Here is a 19,526-nt window from a genome sequence, read left to right as displayed (position 1 = left end):
TGTGTCACTGAAACCACCACACTGTTGATTTTAGTTTCTGCAATTTATTTTGATTACTTGTCCAGAGATTTACACATAACCATAATGTGACTGCACAAATGTTAATCAGGACTACTAGACATTTAGGAGTGGTCATCTCCATTTTGGTGCTGTAGAGTTTTTGTATCTTTTCAACAATCTGGTCCATTCCCAATGACTTTTGGGCTGGTAAATTATGTCTTTTTTATTTATTAGTCGTTAGTGTATGTGTACTGTTCACATTGTGTTTTTATAACACTTTAGATCCTGTATTTAATTCTGGAGGACCCACTCAGTAGAAATTAACATTTATATACCTAACTGTCAAAAAATTAGGCAAAACAATCACAGAAAACTCTGACAAACATTTCTTTAGTGGGGGGGTCAAGTAATGAAGTCAAGCATATTTGACTGTGGGTCCCTAATTCACTTATTTGGTGAGTTTACTCATTAACGATTTCATTAGAGTGGTTCCTCTCAGATCAGTGTGGTGTCTAAATTACACATTTAAATTTCAGTTATTAATTGTTATACTTTTGGTTTATCAGGTTCTGTTGAAATAAATTAATAAAAACATTCTACCACAATCTTTTGACTGTAATGCCAGATCATAAATCAGTAAATACAAATAGCTTTTTAAATGCATTTTCCCAATCTCGTCATATCCAGGTACCCAGTCGCGTTTTGTTTCCTCTACTGCGGCTGACTTACACTCCTGACTAAGGAGAGCGGTTGTACAGTCGCCAACTGCATTTTTTTTTCATCTGCATGAGGTGGGTTTATAGAAAAATTGTGCATGGAGAGTCATGCACATATATCCATTATCCCCAATCTCTGTGCAGGTGCCATCGAACAGCCAACAGAGGTCATTATTGCAGCATTCATGAGGAATCCAGCATATCCACCATTGGACAAGCCAATCATTGTCCTTATGGGCGCCCGGCCTGCCAGTAGCAAAGCTGACATTCGAACTTTAGAGTCTGAGATGTCAGCTCTGCTGTGCTAGCGTGTTTTACCGTTGCGCCACTCAAGCGCCTAATGATTGCATTTTTTTTTTTATTACAAAAAGTTTACAGTAAGCAATTTATGTCAAGTAAAATTCAATAAATATTAAACTTGTTACATATTTTAACTGTCATGATCCAAACTAAATCAAAATGCAAGACAAAACAGATTTCAGTTCCAGACATTTTGATTAGTATTTTGTGACCTGTTAAAATATTTAATAAATATCTAAGCATACTTAACACCCATGTTCAGTTGCACAGCTGTACACAGCTGCCTGACTGTCCTGTGAAACTGTCATTATAATGCAGCAGCAGTGGAAGAGGAATGTTACACTGAATGAGATTACATGGGGGTGTACAAGACTGAACTAAACACCCTGACCAGAGGGGGTGATTCTCTCCTGCACTACTAAATGAAGAAGGTGATTCTGTTCTGCAGTGAGGAGAGGCCTGGAAAAGAGAGACAACACGTAAAGCGTGAACAGGGGCACAAAAATAGATCTACATTAAAATTTAAAGTGATTCATTCTGAATCAGTTTTAATCAGTATTCACCCATACTCACCATAGTTCTGTCTGGAGAGATTTGAGTGATTCTGTGTCTTTTTCCTGACATGCCATCTACATAAAAAATACACAATGTTAACACACAATTAACTCAAGCAGTGGTAGCTCAGTAGTTAAGGTACCGGATTAGTAATCAGATGGTCTCTGGCTCAAACCCCACACTGGGCAAGGCCTTTAAACCTTAATTGCTTGCGTTGTTTTTAGTTAAAATTATAAGTTGCCTAAATGCAGTCAATATAAATCTAAAATGTACGCCAACACACTAGTCCACCAATGTAAAAACCAGAGGCTAGGGTTCAAGTCTCAGGTGTGTCACCTGGTTTATCTCTCAACAGACACAACTGGACGTGTCAGAAAAAAACAGCTGAATTGGGAATCACCTTTCTTACTCTTTGGTTAGGGGCTGGCATGAGGGGCAAAGAAATACAAATTGAGTAAGGTTTGTGCTGAAGCTATCCATGAAAATACAGTCCCCTCTAACATTTATGTATTCATTATTATGATTGTGTGCTTACCACTACAGACTGCAGCAGGAGGAAAACATCTTCTGGCAGAAAATTTACTGAAGAAAAAAAAAAAAAAAAAAAAACTCAGGTTTAACCACTAAAAGGTCTAGAAATAAAGTACAAACTAATAATGAATATTTTAGTATTGTAGTACAGAAAATGTTAAAAAATAAAAGTTATATATATACTCACACATGCAACAAATAAAAAGGCTTACTTTTAATTGCATACCTATTAAATCATGCTAAAAGGCAAAAACTAGGTCACTTCGCCGTCAAAGTCCCTTTGTTGTAACTGTGAAATTTACCATTTTTTTGTTTTTGGTAACCTAAACATTTTTAACCTTGAAGTTTTATCTTAAATGTGTACATTTTCTGGTTATTCACTGGTCTTGGGTTGCTTAAATACAGACAAAAACTGGGGGTTTTAAAACTTTTGACCAGTGGTAAACATACTGTATTTCTATCACTCGGGATGTGAAAGCCATGCAGAAATACTGTTTGGCCAGGTGTAAATCTGTTAAATTAAAAAAAATTTATGCATAGCATGATCCATGCGAGGTAGCCAAGTAAGTGGGCCACACAATGTATTTATACTTTAAGATAAAATGAAATTTGAAACTTAATTTTACCTTGATTGTGTGAGTCAAAGGACTCCCAGGCATACCGCTCCAGGGTCTGGGCGTGTTCGGGTAGTAGCTTTTGTGGGGGAGGCTAAAGCGAAGCATACAGGAGCTAATGTAGGTAAATGCACATCACAATAACACAATACTTAATTTTCCTGTTGTTGGATACACTACATAGGCAAACATATGTGAATTCCACTCTTAAATTATTACATTCGGGTGTTTCAGTCACATCCACTGCCAAAAGGTGTACCACAAAGGTTAGCAAAAGGCTACTTTCTGTTCCAGCATGACTAAGCTCCCGGACACATTTATTTGTCCAACATCGGTGCTTAACCTCCCAAATGCGCTTTTGAATGGGTACAAATTTCCACAGACGTACTCCAAAATCTTATGAATTTCTGCTATAGGCTGTTATAACTGCGAAGAGTAGGTGGCTGTGTCTGAGGAGGGGAGGTTAACTGGCCTGCATGAAGGATGGGGAAATCACAGAGCAGTTTAGTGCATCTGCTGATACATGGTACAGCTCGTGAGAGGAAATAAATTAATAAATAAGAAAATGAATGTCCATGGTTTTGGAATTGAATGTTTTGCCTAACTGTGTTTTTTCTACTATAGTGGAATCTGTAGTAGCCACAGTCTCAGCCTTTTTCTAGCTATCACACAGAAACAGGCCACTTCATTAAGCCATAAAACCATTTGATATGCAGATCAATATTGCTGTTGATCTCATATAGAGACTAGTCTTCTATTTACTTTGTAACTTTTCATCATGCTGCTAGTATGCAGTGACAGTTTGGAGGTTGACCTGCCTCAACAATTCCTACATTTCCTCATGCAAGTTACATCTAGCTAAGCAGTAAATGATCAGTTTAGGCTTACCTCAAGCAACATGAGCAGAAGCACTCTGGAGATTTCACACTTTGCTATTATGTCCATAAATGCACCTGAGTAGGTAAAGCATAACTGTGTATGAAAACAAGAATTCAGTGTTTTCAAATACATGGCAACAAAAACAGTCATCCATTTACCATGATCTTAAATTAGTTAAAGTAACCACCAAATCACTATTGTTTATAGAATAACAGAATAACTGCTCCAATACTGGACATGTATATAGTGAAAATTAAACAAGAATTACCAGTCCACCTTGAATATTTAAAGCATATCACTGTGAGAGCGGGAAAGGACCCCGTACGACCTTCCCTTCCTCATACATGGCCAATTGTGTTAGTGTGGACATCTGGCCAGGTTGTGGTTCTGCTAATTAGGGCCTGCAGTTTTTTAAGAAAATATGTTTTTGGCTTGTGGGCCTTACATAGGAATTATTTATTAGGATTTTAATGTAATGTTTACACACTTTGGTTACATTCATATCAGGACAGGTAATTATTTGTCACACAAGATTCATCAGTTCAAGTTTAATGCCAAACACAGTCATGGACAATTTTGTATCTCCAATTCACCTCACTTGCATGTCTTTGGACTGTGGGAGGAAACCGGAGCTCCCAAAGGAAACCCACGCAGACACGGGGAGAACATGCAAACTCCACACAGAAAGGACCCGGATGGCTCAACTGGGAATCAAACCCAGGACCTTTTTGCTGTGAAGCAACACCCTACATAGTTGCAGTAAAAAGGTGGCCCTTGGCATAAGGTTAAAAATCCCTGGGATAGCTAGATGGATATGACAAATTAAATAAACACTCAAAGGTCTTTCAAACATGAACAATTCATTGTTCAACAAACTTATTTAAGCATCTTTGAGTATCTTGGAAAGCGCTATATAAATAAAATGTATTATTATTATTATTATAATAATTAATCCATTATGGGCTTACCGACAGGAGTGTTTGTGCCAGGCAGCTGCAGCCCTCTTTCTTGACTCATAACTTGCATTTCTGAAAGGACAGCCAGTGCACCATCATAATCACCTGTCAACAAATAAAAAAAGTACATTTTCAAAATAATCCATATAAACACAGAGTGCTCTAAAGCAAATATGTTAGCGTTATAAATCAGTTGCAGGGAATATTGTTGTACGCACGGGTCAGTATTTTGCAGGACGCTATCTCCCCTAGAGACAACAAGGCCTCGATAGGTATCTGAGACTGAAGCTCTGCAGATCTCTGAAAGTGAACTATAGCCTCACCAGGTCTATTCATTTCCTGTACACACACATAATAATAAGAAATAATAGACTGTATTCCTATCATTCATAGTTAAACAGCCTTATACAAATGCCCTGAAGTGTTTCTTTTACCTTAAGAGCTTTGCCAAGTTCAAGAGAGAGACTTGCAGCCATGACCGGCTGATTCATCTCAATATGGACCTGTAAAAAATTACAGAATCATCAAAAACTCAATTCTTTTTAAACATGCTCAGCGGGTTTGCTTTGCTTGCTATTACCAAATTCAATAGGATTCAGTAGAATCTTAAAAACGACATCTGTATTACCTTTATGGCAAAGCTGTAGCAGTTTAATGCAGCTTGCAAGTGCTCGTCAAAACCCGGGGCATGCAGTGCTTGAGTTTCCTGCTCAGAGGCTAGAAAGAGTCGGGCAGCATCGGTCAGTGCCAGTGCCTCTCCTGGGGCATTAAAAAGAGTCTGCTCACAGCTGGGGGTTAAAAATAAAGCTTTGTAATGACATGCATAATGAATGACGAAAGTCTTAATTACTTACAGGTGCAACTGGAAAGTATTTGAATAAAACTGAATAAATAATCAGTGAAGAAAGTAATTTGTAACTACATGAAAATACTTTATATCTCTGCCAGTAACACAATTGTTTATACAATACACTTCTACATGGTTACCTGTTTCTATTAACCATCATATTACTATGTTAGCCTATCTTGGTAAACACTTTTTTTTTTTACTTTTGTGTCTTTATAAACATTTGGTATTTGTAGAGTCCTTGTATGTAAATGTACATTGTATGGTGTTGTAATGCTTCAGTAAGGTTTATTAAGTTAGGTGTACCTTGCCATATTGCCCACCTAAACCCACCATGCTATGTCCACCTGGATCTAAGTACTCACCGAGCCATCGCCAGATTACAGAACGCTGCATACTGCAGACAGTCTTGTTGTTTTAGCTCTTTAGCCAAGTGACCTGCAAAAAACAAAATAACTACTTGATAAACCTGTATGCTGCATTTTAGTATACTATGACTTTCACTGAACAACAGCATATGATTTTCAGAAGATGATGCCTGACATTTTAAATATGCAAAACTAGTTAACAAACTCACCAAACTGCTCACTTGCTTCAGCAACATTGGGTTTCCGTAGAAAACGCCTTTAAACAAGATATATCAAAGATGTTAGATGTATGTTCATTTAACAGTCAGCTTACGTTTTAGTGTCTCACAATAATAACCTTATAATATACATTATGAATATGTGCTTCATTAAATCAAAAAGCCTTTAAACCAGATAATACAAAAATACATGCACTCAAAAGTTATTTAAATAAACATATCTTCCATCATCTTACAAAACACTGTAGATTTATGAATACTGTAACAATGTTGTCATTGCATACCAAACTTTTCTAAAACGCATACAAAAAAAATGCAATTTTATTTTTCGGCCAACATATGATGCTCTGGTGTTTCAGCTACAGTATATAATCATGCAAAGTCTATGAATAATATATTTGAATATAAGCGTTTGAAAATATATGGTTAGAATTTGCACACTTAAGACAAAAAACAATGATCAGATAAGAAAGATGAATCTTTGGCAAATTAATTTACATACTACTGATATTAATTTGTTGTGTACATTTTTTTGTCGCAGGTTTATTCTATAACAATATCAAGATTGTCGGATAAACGATGTGAGAAGTCTTTCTAAACCTCTAAAATCCAGACACTGCTTATGTTAGAATGTATGAAACATTATAACCACATTCTGTGTCAGAACAGGCAGGCTAAAAACAATTAGCAAACAAGCTAACCTAACCGTAGTTTTCTAACACCCAATTTGCTAAAATATCAAAGGCAAACAAATTAATATAGTTTTAATTCGAACATTTAATGATACTTTTTAATTGTGCTTCTGCAAAACTAGTGACTACAAAAGTTGCTACGGTTGTGTACAGAAAAGTATTAGTCAAGCAGCTAGCAGAGCTTAGCTAGGATGCTAGCTCCTACGAACAGTGTTTTATAAAAATAAAAAATGCTCATGTGGTAAAACTAAAAGCTGATTAATAAAGTATTAAATATGACTACAGTGGATAAGTGAAAAGGCAGCTCTTACTTTTTGAGCTTGTTTGACACAGCTCGATAGCGCGTTAGAAAATCTCCCTCTGCTGCCATTGTTGATATACTGTACTATGATTCCTGTGATCCTATTGGTTAGGGTTGAGCGGATCCATCCAAATATCGATCGTAGCGATACCAACAACGATATTGGAATCGGATCGATACTTTAGTTTTACTTTTTCTCCGCTACATTGAGCACATTTCCCCCTTTTTATAAGAAAGTAGAGAACGTGTGTGTGTACAGTCACCGCTCCTCTCACATCTTACATGCACACCTGCTCCTCCCCTCCTGCTCTGCTGTGTTTTGTTGTCGTTTGCACATACAGAAATAGGGGTATTTTTTAAATAAAATAATAGTGTAAATTATACGTACATAAAGTACTAACGCACCCTACGCAAATTCGAACTACGCTAAAAACGTGAATCAGCCGTAACATTAAAACCTCCTCCTAGCTTCTACACACACTGTCCATTTTATCAGCTACACTTACCATATAGGAGTACTTGGTAGTTCTACAATTACTGACTGTAGTCCATCTGTAAAAAAGTCCATAAAATCATAGCAGTAACTCACGGTCTCGAGTGGCTTATTGCTTTAGATAAGCTTTATTATGTTCTTATTTTACATAATAAAAACAGATTTTTACTAATAACTTCAATAGCTTTCAAAGTATTTGTCATATTGCTTTAAAGCAAGTTGTATTTTATCAAGTGTAACCCACATTACATACTACAACTCTTATACTGACACGGTCACCCTTTATTAAATAATAAAAACAGATTTTTATTAAGAGCTTCAATAGCTTTCAAAGTATTCGTCATATTGCTCTAGAACAAGTTGCATTATATTAAGTGTAACCCACATTGCATGCTACAACTCTTATACTGACACTGTTACCCTTTAGCATTGCACAACATGCACACATGCCTGTTTATATGTAAAATATAGTATTGCACACCTTATACACATGTCTACGTTATACATAAAAAAAGCTATTGTTGTATGTAATGTAATATGTAATGTGGGTTACACTTAATAAAATAAAACTTGTTTTAGAGCAATATGACGAACACTTTAAATCTATTGAAGTTATTAATAAAAATCTGTTTTTATTATGTAATAAAGGGTAACAGTGTCAGTATAAGAGTTGTAGTATGTAATGTGGGTATGTAATGTGGGAGCACCCAACCCCAAATGTGCCCTGGGAGCACCTCAGCCCGAATGTGCACTGGGAGCACCGCAGCTCGAATGTGCCCTGGGAGCACCCAGCCCAAAAGTGCCATGGGAGCACCCAACCCCAAATGTGCCCTGGGAGCACCCCAGACCGAATGTGCCCTGGGAGCACCCCAGACCGAATGTGCCCTGGGAGCACCCAACCCCAAATGTGCCCTGGGAGCACCCCAGACCGAATGTGCCCTGGGAGCACCCAACCCAAAATGTGCCCTGGGAGCACCCCAGCCCGAATGTGCCCTGGGAGCACCCCAGCCCGAATGTGCCCTGGGGGCACCCAACCCCGAATGTGCCCTGGGAGCACCCCAGCCCGAATGTTCCCTGGGAGCACCCCAGACCAAATGTGCCCTCGGAGCACCCCAGCCCGAATGTGCCCTGGGAGCACCCAACCCTGAATGTGCCCTGGGAACACCCCAGCCCGAATGTGCCCTGGGATCACTTTAGCCTGAATGTGCCCTGGGAGCACCCAACCCCAAATGTTCCCTGGGAGCACCCCAGCCCGAATGTGCCCTGGGATCACCTCAGCCTGAATGTGCCCTGGGAGCACCCCAGAAGTTTGTGCAGAATAGGCATAATAAAATGCGTTATAAAGTCTGTCTGAGTGATATATAATGTAATATTTGTCCTGTCTGCATGAGGGTCCATGTCTGCTCTCTTCTTTTTTACGCCTGAGCAGCAAAATTGCCCCTGTTCTGTATATGCAAAGCAAAGTATTCAAAAACTTACATAAAACGTACAATCTTCCACTGCCTTCCAATGTACTGATGCCTGTTAAGATTTTAACAACATAACAATGTGACGGTACCACAACAAAACACAGCAGAGCAGGAGGGGAGGAGCAAGGTGAGCATGTGAGATGTGAGAGGAGCGGCGTCTTTACTTTCTCATGAAATTGTAGAAACGTACTGAATGTTGCGGAGAAAAAGTAAAACTAAACCATCGATCCCATGACACTAGTATCTATCCAATTCCAGTACCAACGCTCACCCCTTTTTGTCAACGATAAAGTGAAAGTAGCAGCAAAGACACTTTCATTACTTTTTTTTATTCTTTCATAGCAGTAAAAGCTGGAAAAGCAGACACTAAATGAGAGGAAACCATACCGAGACAAACGCAGCAAGGATGCCAGGGATCGTTATTTGGATAAATGATCATCTGTTAACAGCATTGATAAGCTAAGTTGGTTGCTCTTGTAGCTGTAAATGTTTGTATTGTTGATGCTGCTTATTTTGCACAAAGAGTGTTTAGTTTTTGTCTGTGTTTATTTATAAGTACAAATAAAGTACATACAGTATATTGAAATTTTACATAACTGTACTTGATTACTGTCCTGATTTGCACACACTTAAAAACAATGGTTCTTTAGTCGAGACGATGGTTAATTTGTGTACTTAAAGAAATAATGCAAACCACATTTAATGTTGGTCCATGGTTTTGTTTTGTGTCCTTGATGCCAGTTTTAAAGCTAGCAGAAGCAAAGATCAATCTCCCTGCTGAAAATTTTTCTTGGATCTAATTAATATTTTTTTCATTTTTCTTTCATTTTGACAGGAGAGTGTAAGTTTCTGAATACTTTGCATTTTACATACAGAAATAGGGGCAATTTTTATGGAAATGATAGTGAAATTATACGTATGTAAAGAACGAACGCACCTTATGCACATTTACGCTACGCTATACGTAGGTCAGTTTCACGAATCGGAGCATGTGTAGTGAGGCTCTCATTCCGTGTTTTTGTGTTTTGATGAATAAGTGCTCCTTGCTTTTGAATTTGTGCTTATGAATGTAAACAGATTTTAAACTGACATAAACAAGGGCAGATATATTCGGCCTCTATTTAAAACGTACATATTTATTCACCCGGCAAACACACTTACGTGGTATGAGTTAGCCGCTTGGTGGTGAGATGCCATGATGGTAAGAAGTAATGCACCCAGAAACAAGAAATCTGACCGCTTTAAACATCTGAATTTATCTACAACCCTATTGAGAGCAGCTACCTCCAAAAATGTATGACAGTATTAATATGATAGCGTTATACATACAGAGTGCTTACATTTAGACAAATTTCTCCCTAAATTATTGACACTTGGTAATCATGAGTAAAATATAAATATGGTCCTTAATAATGGTAATATTTTCAATTATTTCAATTTCACTCACAAATGTTTAAAATATCTATTATTCAAAATGAATACATTTTCACATAAAACAACTTTTTAATGTATATTTTAAATGTAAATTATACTTAAGTTAAACTGTGACAGTAAAAAAAAAAATCACAAAATTAGGCTGTACTCCAAACTATATACTACCATAGAAAAGCATGTGTCTAAAAAGTGATGGTTGCACAAGTGTGGCATGCTCATTAACACAAAGTGTGTGGTTTACACCCAAAATTACTGTTAGCTTAGCCAGCTTACTGTTTTACAGACATTTTTTTTTTTATTTGGTGGCAACAAATCACCAAATAAGAATTATTACCTACGATTTTATCTTTGAACCTTTTGCTGTTTACAATGCTTTGTATTTAGTAATGCAACACTGCTGAACACTGCTGAACCAAACATGTTGGCACTAAACACATGTTGCAAGAGGGACGTGCGTCATAAACCGCTTCTTTTTCACAGTTCAGTGGGGAATTCATACAGAACCCTTCACAAAAAAAGAAACCTCTTTATTTTTCCACTACTTGTTATCCTCCTTAACCAGACCGTAGGAGTCACTTTTACAACAGCCAGGAGGCATTTTTTCCCTTTATCTTTCGCTTACTCAAACACAGCCAGCTGTGTCTGTTGAGCACCTGACCAGGCCGGGAGCAGGGTGCTGTTGTTATTGCCCACAAAACAGGAGCTAGAGAAGTATGAAATCTGTTTACCATTAAGGAATATATATGTATTTCAGGACATTCTAGACCAAGATATGGGCAAGGCAACTCATTTAAGATCAAGATCACAGTAACAGTTGTCTCAAAAACTACAATCCTGGTTGCCACAGATTTCTTAATTATAAATTCTTTATAGAGAAATATTACAATGTTGCTAGGTTTTCATAGACAGATTCAAAGATCCCTTCCTCCATTGTAGAAGCATTTGCCTAAAAATAAAACAAGATACATTATTTAGACACTTTTAGCACAATGTGTACCATAGAGTCAGTTAAATGTTTGCTAACTCATCTTGACTTTAGCTTTAGACCAACCTCTCTCTGACTGTCTCTGCTTTCACTCCTGTCTTCGTCCACATTCAGCACATCATAAACGGAGACTTGACGGGAATCAAGTGCCTGTGAGAATGTGTGGAAAAGTGGCAAGTGATTATAAAACATTTATTCTCTTGAACTTGTGAACTTATATACTGTTATATACTGTTTTAATCCTAAGTGTTAATGGATCCCCAGAATTTTTAATTGAATTTTAAACCCTATAACAGTAACAGTAATTTATATACAAAAAGTATATACAAGAAAGTCAATGTCAATCCTTATGTGCTTCTGCTGAATACACATTTCACAGTAAATCATAATATGTTGAATTTAAAGATAGTGAATCACTTGTACAACTTAAGTGTGTAGAATATATCAATATATTATATATACGTACATTTATTTCATATCCAGATTAAGGCTACACAAATTAGTAGGTCCCTATTCAGGATAAACCATTTAGATACTTTCTTGTTGGACTATGGTCATGTTTGGCTACATGGACCATTCTCTGCACTGTAGTAATTATAATGTGGTACTGTGGTGATGTGTGTGTGTGTGTGTGTGTGTGTGTGTGTGTGTATGTGTTGTTGATATGAGTGTATCAGGTGCAGCAGTATTGTTGAGATTTTTAAAAACTGCTTAAACCTACTGGCCTCTTTATTATGAACACATACCCTGTTAGCTTCTGTTTCTAGCTGTGTCCATACAATCAATTTTCTTTTTCTTTTTTTTCCTAGTTTCCTCCCAATCTAGTCATATTCAATTACCCAATTGCATTTCGCTTCCCCTCTATTGTTGTTGACCTCCACTCCTGACTGAGGAGAGTCGTGACTAACACACGCGCCCTCCGACACGTGTGCAGTAGCCGGCTTTGGGCACAGAGAGTCACACCCTGATCCCATTATCCCTAGTCTCTGTGCAGGCCCCATTAATCAGCCACCAGAGGTCGTATTTGCATCAGTTATGAGGAATCCCCTCTGGCATCCAACCCGCCAGACAAGCCAATCATTGTTTGCGTAGGTGCCCAGCCTGCCGATAGCAGAGCTGAGATTCAAACCAACGAGATGTGCTAATTTTCATCGTCTTTCAGCAGCAGTGGACACTTTGTTATCACAGGACGCTGTTGGCTTTATATTTTTGGAGCAGTATTCTCCTCCCAGCATTGACATTAACGTGTTCAAATCCATTACTGCAGCACCTGTACTACACACACTATCATGTCTCCCACATTACTACATTACTGTGTAAAATAGTCCACCACCCACACCCACATAACATCTAGTCATTGGGGTCCCTTCAATGATAAATAAGGTACAAGGGGGTGACAAAGTGTACAGAGCAAGCAATGGGCTACAGTCAGTTCCTGTACACCCACAAAGTTTATCTATATAGTAGGTATAGCTTATAAAACAATGAGTGTGCATTAATTAAGTGCTCGGTGAGTGTGTATCTACATACTGTAGGTATGAGGTAAAGTATAAGGTATATTTTTTGAGTGTGTGTGTGTGTTCTATTAAAGGCTTCCTTCACTTATGTCTGATTAAAGCTCAGCTCAGCAAAATAATATTAAGGTGCTGAATCAGCCAGTTTAATTAATTATGACACACTGATCATGAGGATTTGTCAGATTTAGGAACATAAACATACAGATAAAACCAAATGATTTAAAACATGATGTGAAAAACATACTGACCGTGTATACTGAATCAGATGTACCCGTCTCTTCCTGCACGGCTTTATTATTCTTTGTTTTTCGTTTTTTCACTCCATCTTCTTCTACTTTAGCAGGCAAATGTTCCTAAATAACAAACATACGCCTTAAATTTAGAGCATTAATATAGAGTTGGTCATATCCTTTGGCGTTATAGCAGCATCTACTGTTTGGCTCTGACAAGATTTAAAAGTGTGTATGTGGGAACTTGTGCTTATGCAATCTAAATAACACAGAAGAACTGTTTGTTTATTAGGATTTAAGCATCATGTTTTACACACTTTGGTTACATTCATGACAGGAATGGTAGTTATTCATTACACAAGGTTCATCAGTTCACAAGGTTATATCAAACACAGTCATGAACAATTTAGTATCTCCAATTCACCTCACTTGCACGTCTTTGGACTGTGAGAGGAAACCGGAGCACCCGGAGGAAACCCACACAGACTCCACACAGAAAGGACGCGGACCGCCCGGCGACAGTGCTACCCACTTAGCCACCGTGTCGCCCCAACATGTAAGAACTAATGCCTCTTTTCATACTTATTCAGTGTGAAATAGCAGCTGAAAGTATTTTGCACCAATGACCAATTATGTTATTTTGGACTCTTAGCCATGGATGGCTTTGGCATTATTGCAACAGATGCACAACTCACAAGAATCCATAAGGTGCATCTTAATGCTAAAAATGTAAATTCAGACTATAAGCTCTCTCTCAGTCTCTCAGACACGACCAATTACTACTACTCCCACCCTCACTGTTTCCAACCAAAATATAAAAGTGTGGAAACTATTTGAAGAGCCCTCGTATTTACAAGATGCACCATTTACAGTTTATCATATGATTATCTAGAAATGACATAGCCATGTATTACTTTCTACATTACCTTGTACAATTTAAAGATATAAACTGATCCAGTGATGCTAAACAGCATAAGAAGAACGCTGAACGCCAGCAAAGGGATGACAAAACTTCTAACACCCATTTCTGGTAGAAAAAACCCATCTGAGAAAGTGACAGACAAAAAATGGTGAAGACAGAGAAACGGATGTCTGACGTGGTTAAAAGTGGTTCAGCTTTAAAATTTTCTTTGTTGCAAAACAGACAGCTGCAGATTTTCTCCAGCATGTCACAAGACTTTAACCGTCCCCCACTTTCTGTTCTTCTCTGGACTGTCAGCATTACAAGTCTAATTTGAGCAAAGCTAATTTGCAGGTCAACTTTATTTTGTTTTAAATAGAAGTAATAAATAACTAAACAGATATTTGGACAAAGCTAATCTACACTATATGGCCAAAAGTATGTGGACATGCGGCTTGTTGGATAACCCAATCTAAAACGATGGACATTAAAATTAGGTTGCAGTTATAAATTAAATAGCCATTACTTTTCTTTTTGAAGGTTTTCACAAGATTTTTTGGTGTGTCTCTGAAAATGTATTCAAATGCAGTTCTGAGGTTTGACACTTATGTTGGGCAGAAAGCTTGCCCTGCAATCTTACAAAGTTCTAATTCCTCCGCCCTGCAATCTTGCAAAATTCTAATTCCTCCCAAAGCTGTTTAATTGGGCTGAGCTCAGAGCTCTGTGTTGGTTACTGGAGTTCTATCGAACCGAATTTGACAAATTTAGTGTGTTCACATAGTTTTGGCCATATAGTTAAAGTTCCTGCTCACCATTTAAAAATATTTATCACAAATGTTGTCTTTTAAATAGGTTTCTGATTTATATAAGGCTGTTTTGTTCAAAAATTTTAACCAGCATTATATTTAAAAGATATTGTGTTTAGCCCGTTTACCAGGTCTATAATGTGTGTCTGTGGTGCTAACAAATTTGATGGCTTTGGCATCATTGATTTAAAATATTAAGATATTAAGTGTTGAACCACTTGGGTGTCAAAATCTTGCTCAAGAAGCTTAAACATTTTAGATGCATGCAAGCATTGGTCTTACCATCCCCAAAAAGTACCACCAGACCGTCAGATCAGTAAGACTCAAACTCTGACTCAGAGACTTGTGGTGGTGGGTTAGTATATTAGACTTGCCAACAGAGGGTCAAACCTACTTTTATTTCAAATAAGGATTAAAGGATTTTATTACCAATGTGCCAACATCAATTTGGGGCATTGGGGGATACAATACTTATATTAAACTCACAAGAATCTATACTACAAATCTTGATGCTAACAATTACAATTCATTGGGAAAAAAAAAAAACGTTAACCAGGTGAGCTGATACACCGATCAGGCATAACATGACAAATGACAAAGTGGCTGGTCTGTGGCTATGCAGCCCCATTCGCAACAAACTGTGATGCACTGTGTATTCTGACACCTTTCTATCAGAACCAGCATTAACTTATTTAGCAATTTGAGCTACAGTAGCTCGTCTGTTGGATCGGACCACATGGGTCAGCCTTCACTCCCCATGTGCATCAATGAGTCTTGGCCTCCCATGACCCTGTCGCCGGTTTACCACTGTTCCTTCCTTGGACCACTTTTGATAGATGCTGACCACTGCAGACCAGGAACACCCCACAAGAGCTGCAGTTTTGGAGATGCTCTGAACCAGTCGTCTAGCCATCACAATTTGGCCCTTGTCAAACTCGCTTAAATCCTTACACTTGTCCACTTTTCCTGCATCTAACACATCAACTTTGAGGATAAAATGTTCACTTGCTGCCTAATATATCCCACCAACACAACAGGTCACATGATGAAGAGATAATCAGTGTTACTCACATCACCTGTCAGTGGTTATAATGTTATGCCTGGTCAGTGTATACTAGCATCATATTTAAAAGATGTCTTGTGTTTAGTCCATTTCTTGGGTCTATAATGTATGTCTTGTGTTTAGTCCATTTCTTGGGTCTATAATGTGTGTCTGTGGTGTTAACAAATAGATTTAGCACACACAGTGCTAATTATTATGTGTAAAAGTAAAATGTGTTGACATTTGAGGAAGTTCAGAATCCACATAGTGTTACAATGTTGTGAAAATGTCTGTTATTGCATATTTATCACAATAAATCATTTTCAGATTATTAAACTCAACATGATGTTACACAAAGGAAGCTAAAGTGAAACAAATTGTTTAGCCTCCTCTGCTAACTCACCTTGCACAAGGACAACCCCATAAACCACCTCATTCATGTAGTTGAAGTAGAATTCACCAGAATCCAAGCTGCTGTTCATGGTGACATTTGCTACCAATCGGACCTTTCGTGGAGCATGGGATTGTTTGATAACTGGGGATATCCATACTTGATGCTTGTTTACGTAGCATTGAACACTGGCACTGGTGTTGGCTGGAATCTCTACTTCAATTTGCCATTGGACTGTTTCTTTTGGCAGTGCCACGCTAGTTCTGTTCATCAGCACAATTGAACCTTTGGTTGCAGAAAAAAATAACATTATGTAGATGGCAAGTGATGGTAAAGTGTTTACTAAACTAAAATCGGTTTTATGGTTTTATTTGGTAAAGAATGGTTGGAATAAAGAATTATGTTGGTGAGCTGGTACTAGATTTACTATTCACAGTTATATTAGTTCCACTGTTGCCTCGTAGCAAGAAGGTCCTGGGTTCGATCCCCAGGTGAGGTGGAAAAAACATTTGCAACATAGCTGCTGTGTAGAAACATGTTATTTATGATAGGACAACATAAAAGCAGTACAGATGCTGTGCATACTCCATATCTGGTGTAAAACATGGGTTATCAGCTTCTAGGGTTGTTAATTAAGCACAACTACAAATTATTAGCCCTGAAAAAGTAACCTCTGTTATTAAAAGATTATAAATGTAAATAGTCAGAGTTTTTCCATTCATGTCTAGCCTTGTAGTATGGAATGTGGTAATTAATCAAACAGTGTAGCGGTGGTGAATAGAAATTAGGTAGAACAAAGGCTGTTCCAAATCCAGTCATGTTTAATCTCTGATTTCTGAGAATCACAAAAATAAAGTGAATTGCAGGAAAAATAATAGATCTTATAAAAAAATAAATAAATCCTAAAAACTTAACATTGCTAGAATTGCTAACACTGCTGAATTCGAAACCCCCTAGACAGGAATATTAAATTGGCTTTGTTTGTTTTCATCCAAATAAAATACCTTGTAATGTTTGAATGAATAAAACAGGTTTATGATAAAATCATAAAAACACATATACATATAAGCTTAAAAACTTAGAACCTATAAATAACCAATTAGTGATTCAGATTATTTAATTTAGAGCATTTAATTTAATGTTTTTTTATTTTTACACTATTTTATTATTTGTAAATTTGTTTCCACTAAGGTCTAAGCATCTTTATGCCATTGCTTGTGCACTAAATTATACATACATATTAGTTACATTCAAAAGACTTTAATAATTGTAATTGTTTATTTTAAAAGTAAGTCACTGATATTATACAATACATTATGATAATACCACTGATGTTATACAATACATACCTTCACTGCTACAGCAGCACAGCAGAAAAATGCCAAATACTTCAGTCTTTATTGTAAACATGCTGTGGGTACAAGAAACAGCTTAATCAAATAACTCCCAGACAACCTTTCAAAGATCTGGACTAACCATCTGAATCTTTTAACAGGAAATTGTCTCATAACAGACTGAGTCATGAGACTTTCATTTCCCACCCAGTCAACTCTAAAACATGTTCCTCTTTTTTTAAAATCACAGATTTACATTAGCTTTGATGGTATTAGAAGACATCTTTATTTAAAGTGACTTACAGTTAATTACAGTCAAGTTATTTAAGGTAAAGGGCTTCGCTCAGGGGAACAACAGTGGAAATTTGATGGTGGTGGGGCTTGAACAAGCAACCTTTTGAATTACTAGTCCACTACTTTAACCACTGGGTTACTTCATATTAGTACCTTTATACGCTGTCAGCCAGACACTATAAATGTAAACGTACCTCACACATAACTGCATAATTTTATACCCATTAAGCTTCTATTGTATAGTTACTTATTTTACATATTATTGTTATTTATTATTATTATTATTATTATTATTATTATACACACCTAGTATTCTCATTCTGGTGATTATGCTTATTACTATTATTGTTATTATTATTTTGTATATTTTACCATGTATTTAGACTTAATACCATATATGTAAATAGCTACAGTTGTATTTATTATACCATTATATTATATTATATATCCATAGATATGTAAGTTTACTGGGTTCTTTTTGCACAGTGGTACTATTTGAACTTCTGGTAGTTGCTAATTGCACTGCTTTGCCTACTGCCTTGCCTGTACTGAGCAAAGACAATAAAGTCTACAATAATCTATCCATCCATCCATCCATCCAAATTTGGCCACAATTGCAGTCAGGTTCATTGGAGACACTGAATTGCCCTATAGGTGAATGGGTGTGTGTATGTGGTTAAGGTACTGGACCAGTGATCAGAAGGTTGCTGGTTCAAGCCCCACCACTGCCAGGCTGCTGCTGTTGGGCCCTTGAGCAAGGCCCTTAACCCTCAATTGCTCAGACTGTATACTGTAATACTGTATACTGTAAGTCGCTTTGGATAAAGGCGTCTGCTAAATGTTGAAAATGTAAATGTATGTGTGTCTGCCCTGCGATGGACTGCATGTTCTCCCTGTGTCTGCGTGGGTTTCCTCTGGGTGCTCTGGTTTCCTCCCACCAGTCCAAAGAACTGCAGACAGGCCATTTGGAGCTAGTAAAACTGTGTGTGTGCCCTGTGATGGATCAGGCACCTTGCGGAGTGTTTCAGAACCATCACGACCCACCACGACTCTGACTAGGATTAAGCAGTGATTAAACAGACAATGAATGAACGAATCATCTGTAAAATATTATGCTGTTATGAATTTGGCCACTAGATGTCAACAGCTTCACCTAAATGAACAACAACTGGACAATACCCCCCAACTCTAAGTCTATACAGCCTTGGAGTAGGGGGAAATGTCCCTATCATGTTAGGGACAGTGGTATTTGTTGTTACTAACTGTTTAAAATATTTAAACCAATTTAAACCTGAGGACAATGTGAACAAATAAAAAATGTTAAAAAGATTAATTTATTTATTAAGGCAGAAGTAACTTGACTAAGTGCAGACAGACTTCATTCCTGTCAGTTCTACTGCCATATCTAACCATCATCAACTTTCCAACAGCACAGTATGATGCATGTAATCTAAAAAGAAAGTTATTAAAGTATAATTGTCTGGAGTTTCATTTGATTGGCTTTGGGACCTAAGCAAATCTTACTAAGAGTCATATTCACCAAAAGATAAAACTGGCACAGAAGTGAATCTTTCCTAAAGAGGCATGCCTACTTGAATTTTTACAAGAGTGCATGAATGATTCAGCCAGGATGTTACAAAAGGATCCAGATGA

General features: G+C 37.3%; 2 protein-coding genes across 3 annotated transcripts; both read right to left on the bottom strand.

Moving 5' to 3' along the window:
- Nucleotides 1-1,205: 1,205 nt before the first annotated feature.
- f8a (coagulation factor VIII associated) lies at nt 1,206-7,292 on the bottom strand. Of its 2 annotated transcripts, XM_063010428.1 has the most exons (12): nt 6,988-7,292; nt 5,976-6,022; nt 5,764-5,836; nt 5,180-5,339; nt 4,986-5,054; nt 4,770-4,890; nt 4,564-4,656; nt 3,605-3,669; nt 2,729-2,810; nt 2,107-2,153; nt 1,590-1,645; nt 1,299-1,475 (listed from the first exon to the last, which is right to left on the bottom strand). In XM_063010428.1, the coding sequence occupies exons 1-12, from the start codon at nt 7,044-7,046 to the stop codon at nt 1,394-1,396; spliced, it is 954 nt and encodes a 317-aa protein (XP_062866498.1). In that variant the 5' UTR covers nt 7,047-7,292; the 3' UTR covers nt 1,299-1,393. The 2 variants fall into 2 exon arrangements, with proteins under 2 accessions (XP_062866497.1, XP_062866498.1); XM_063010427.1 differs by lacking the exon at nt 2,107-2,153 and having other exon boundaries at nt 1,206-1,475; nt 6,988-7,290.
- Nucleotides 7,293-10,486: 3,194 nt separating this feature from the next.
- si:ch211-243a20.4 (uncharacterized) lies at nt 10,487-17,676 on the bottom strand. Its single transcript, XM_063010599.1, has 6 exons — nt 17,595-17,676; nt 16,258-16,530; nt 14,032-14,150; nt 13,124-13,228; nt 11,425-11,508; nt 10,487-11,319 (listed from the first exon to the last, which is right to left on the bottom strand). Exons 1-6 carry the CDS (start codon nt 17,653-17,655, stop codon nt 11,254-11,256), a joined length of 708 nt encoding a protein of 235 aa, XP_062866669.1. The 5' UTR covers nt 17,656-17,676; the 3' UTR covers nt 10,487-11,253.
- Between the last annotated feature and the right edge of the window lie 1,850 nt (nt 17,677-19,526).

Source organism: Trichomycterus rosablanca, chromosome 15 (assembly GCF_030014385.1).
Source record: "Trichomycterus rosablanca isolate fTriRos1 chromosome 15, fTriRos1.hap1, whole genome shotgun sequence".
NCBI lineage: Eukaryota > Metazoa > Chordata > Actinopteri > Siluriformes > Trichomycteridae > Trichomycterus > Trichomycterus rosablanca.
The sequence above is the reverse complement of the archived record's forward strand: the minus strand, read 5'-3'. Positions and strand labels throughout refer to the sequence as shown.

Coding starts and splice junctions, on each gene's coding strand:
- f8a (XM_063010427.1), bottom strand. CDS start 7,046: ATGGCAGCAGAGGGAGATTTTCTAACGCGCTATCGAGCTGTGTCAAAC. Junction 5,837..5,975: donor TGAAGCAAGTGAGCAGTTTG/GTGAGTTTGTTA, acceptor TGTTTTTTGCAG/GTCACTTGGCTAAAGAGCTA. Junction 5,340..5,763: donor TGTAATCTGGCGATGGCTCG/GTGAGTACTTAG, acceptor TTTAACCCCCAG/CTGTGAGCAGACTCTTTTTA.
- si:ch211-243a20.4 (XM_063010599.1), bottom strand. CDS start 17,655: ATGTTTACAATAAAGACTGAAGTATTTGGCATTTTTCTGCTGTGCTGC. Junction 14,151..16,257: donor TGGGGTTGTCCTTGTGCAAG/GTGAGTTAGCAG, acceptor TCACTTTCTCAG/ATGGGTTTTTTCTACCAGAA. Junction 11,320..11,424: donor GCAGAGACAGTCAGAGAGAG/GTTGGTCTAAAG, acceptor TTTTATTTTTAG/GCAAATGCTTCTACAATGGA.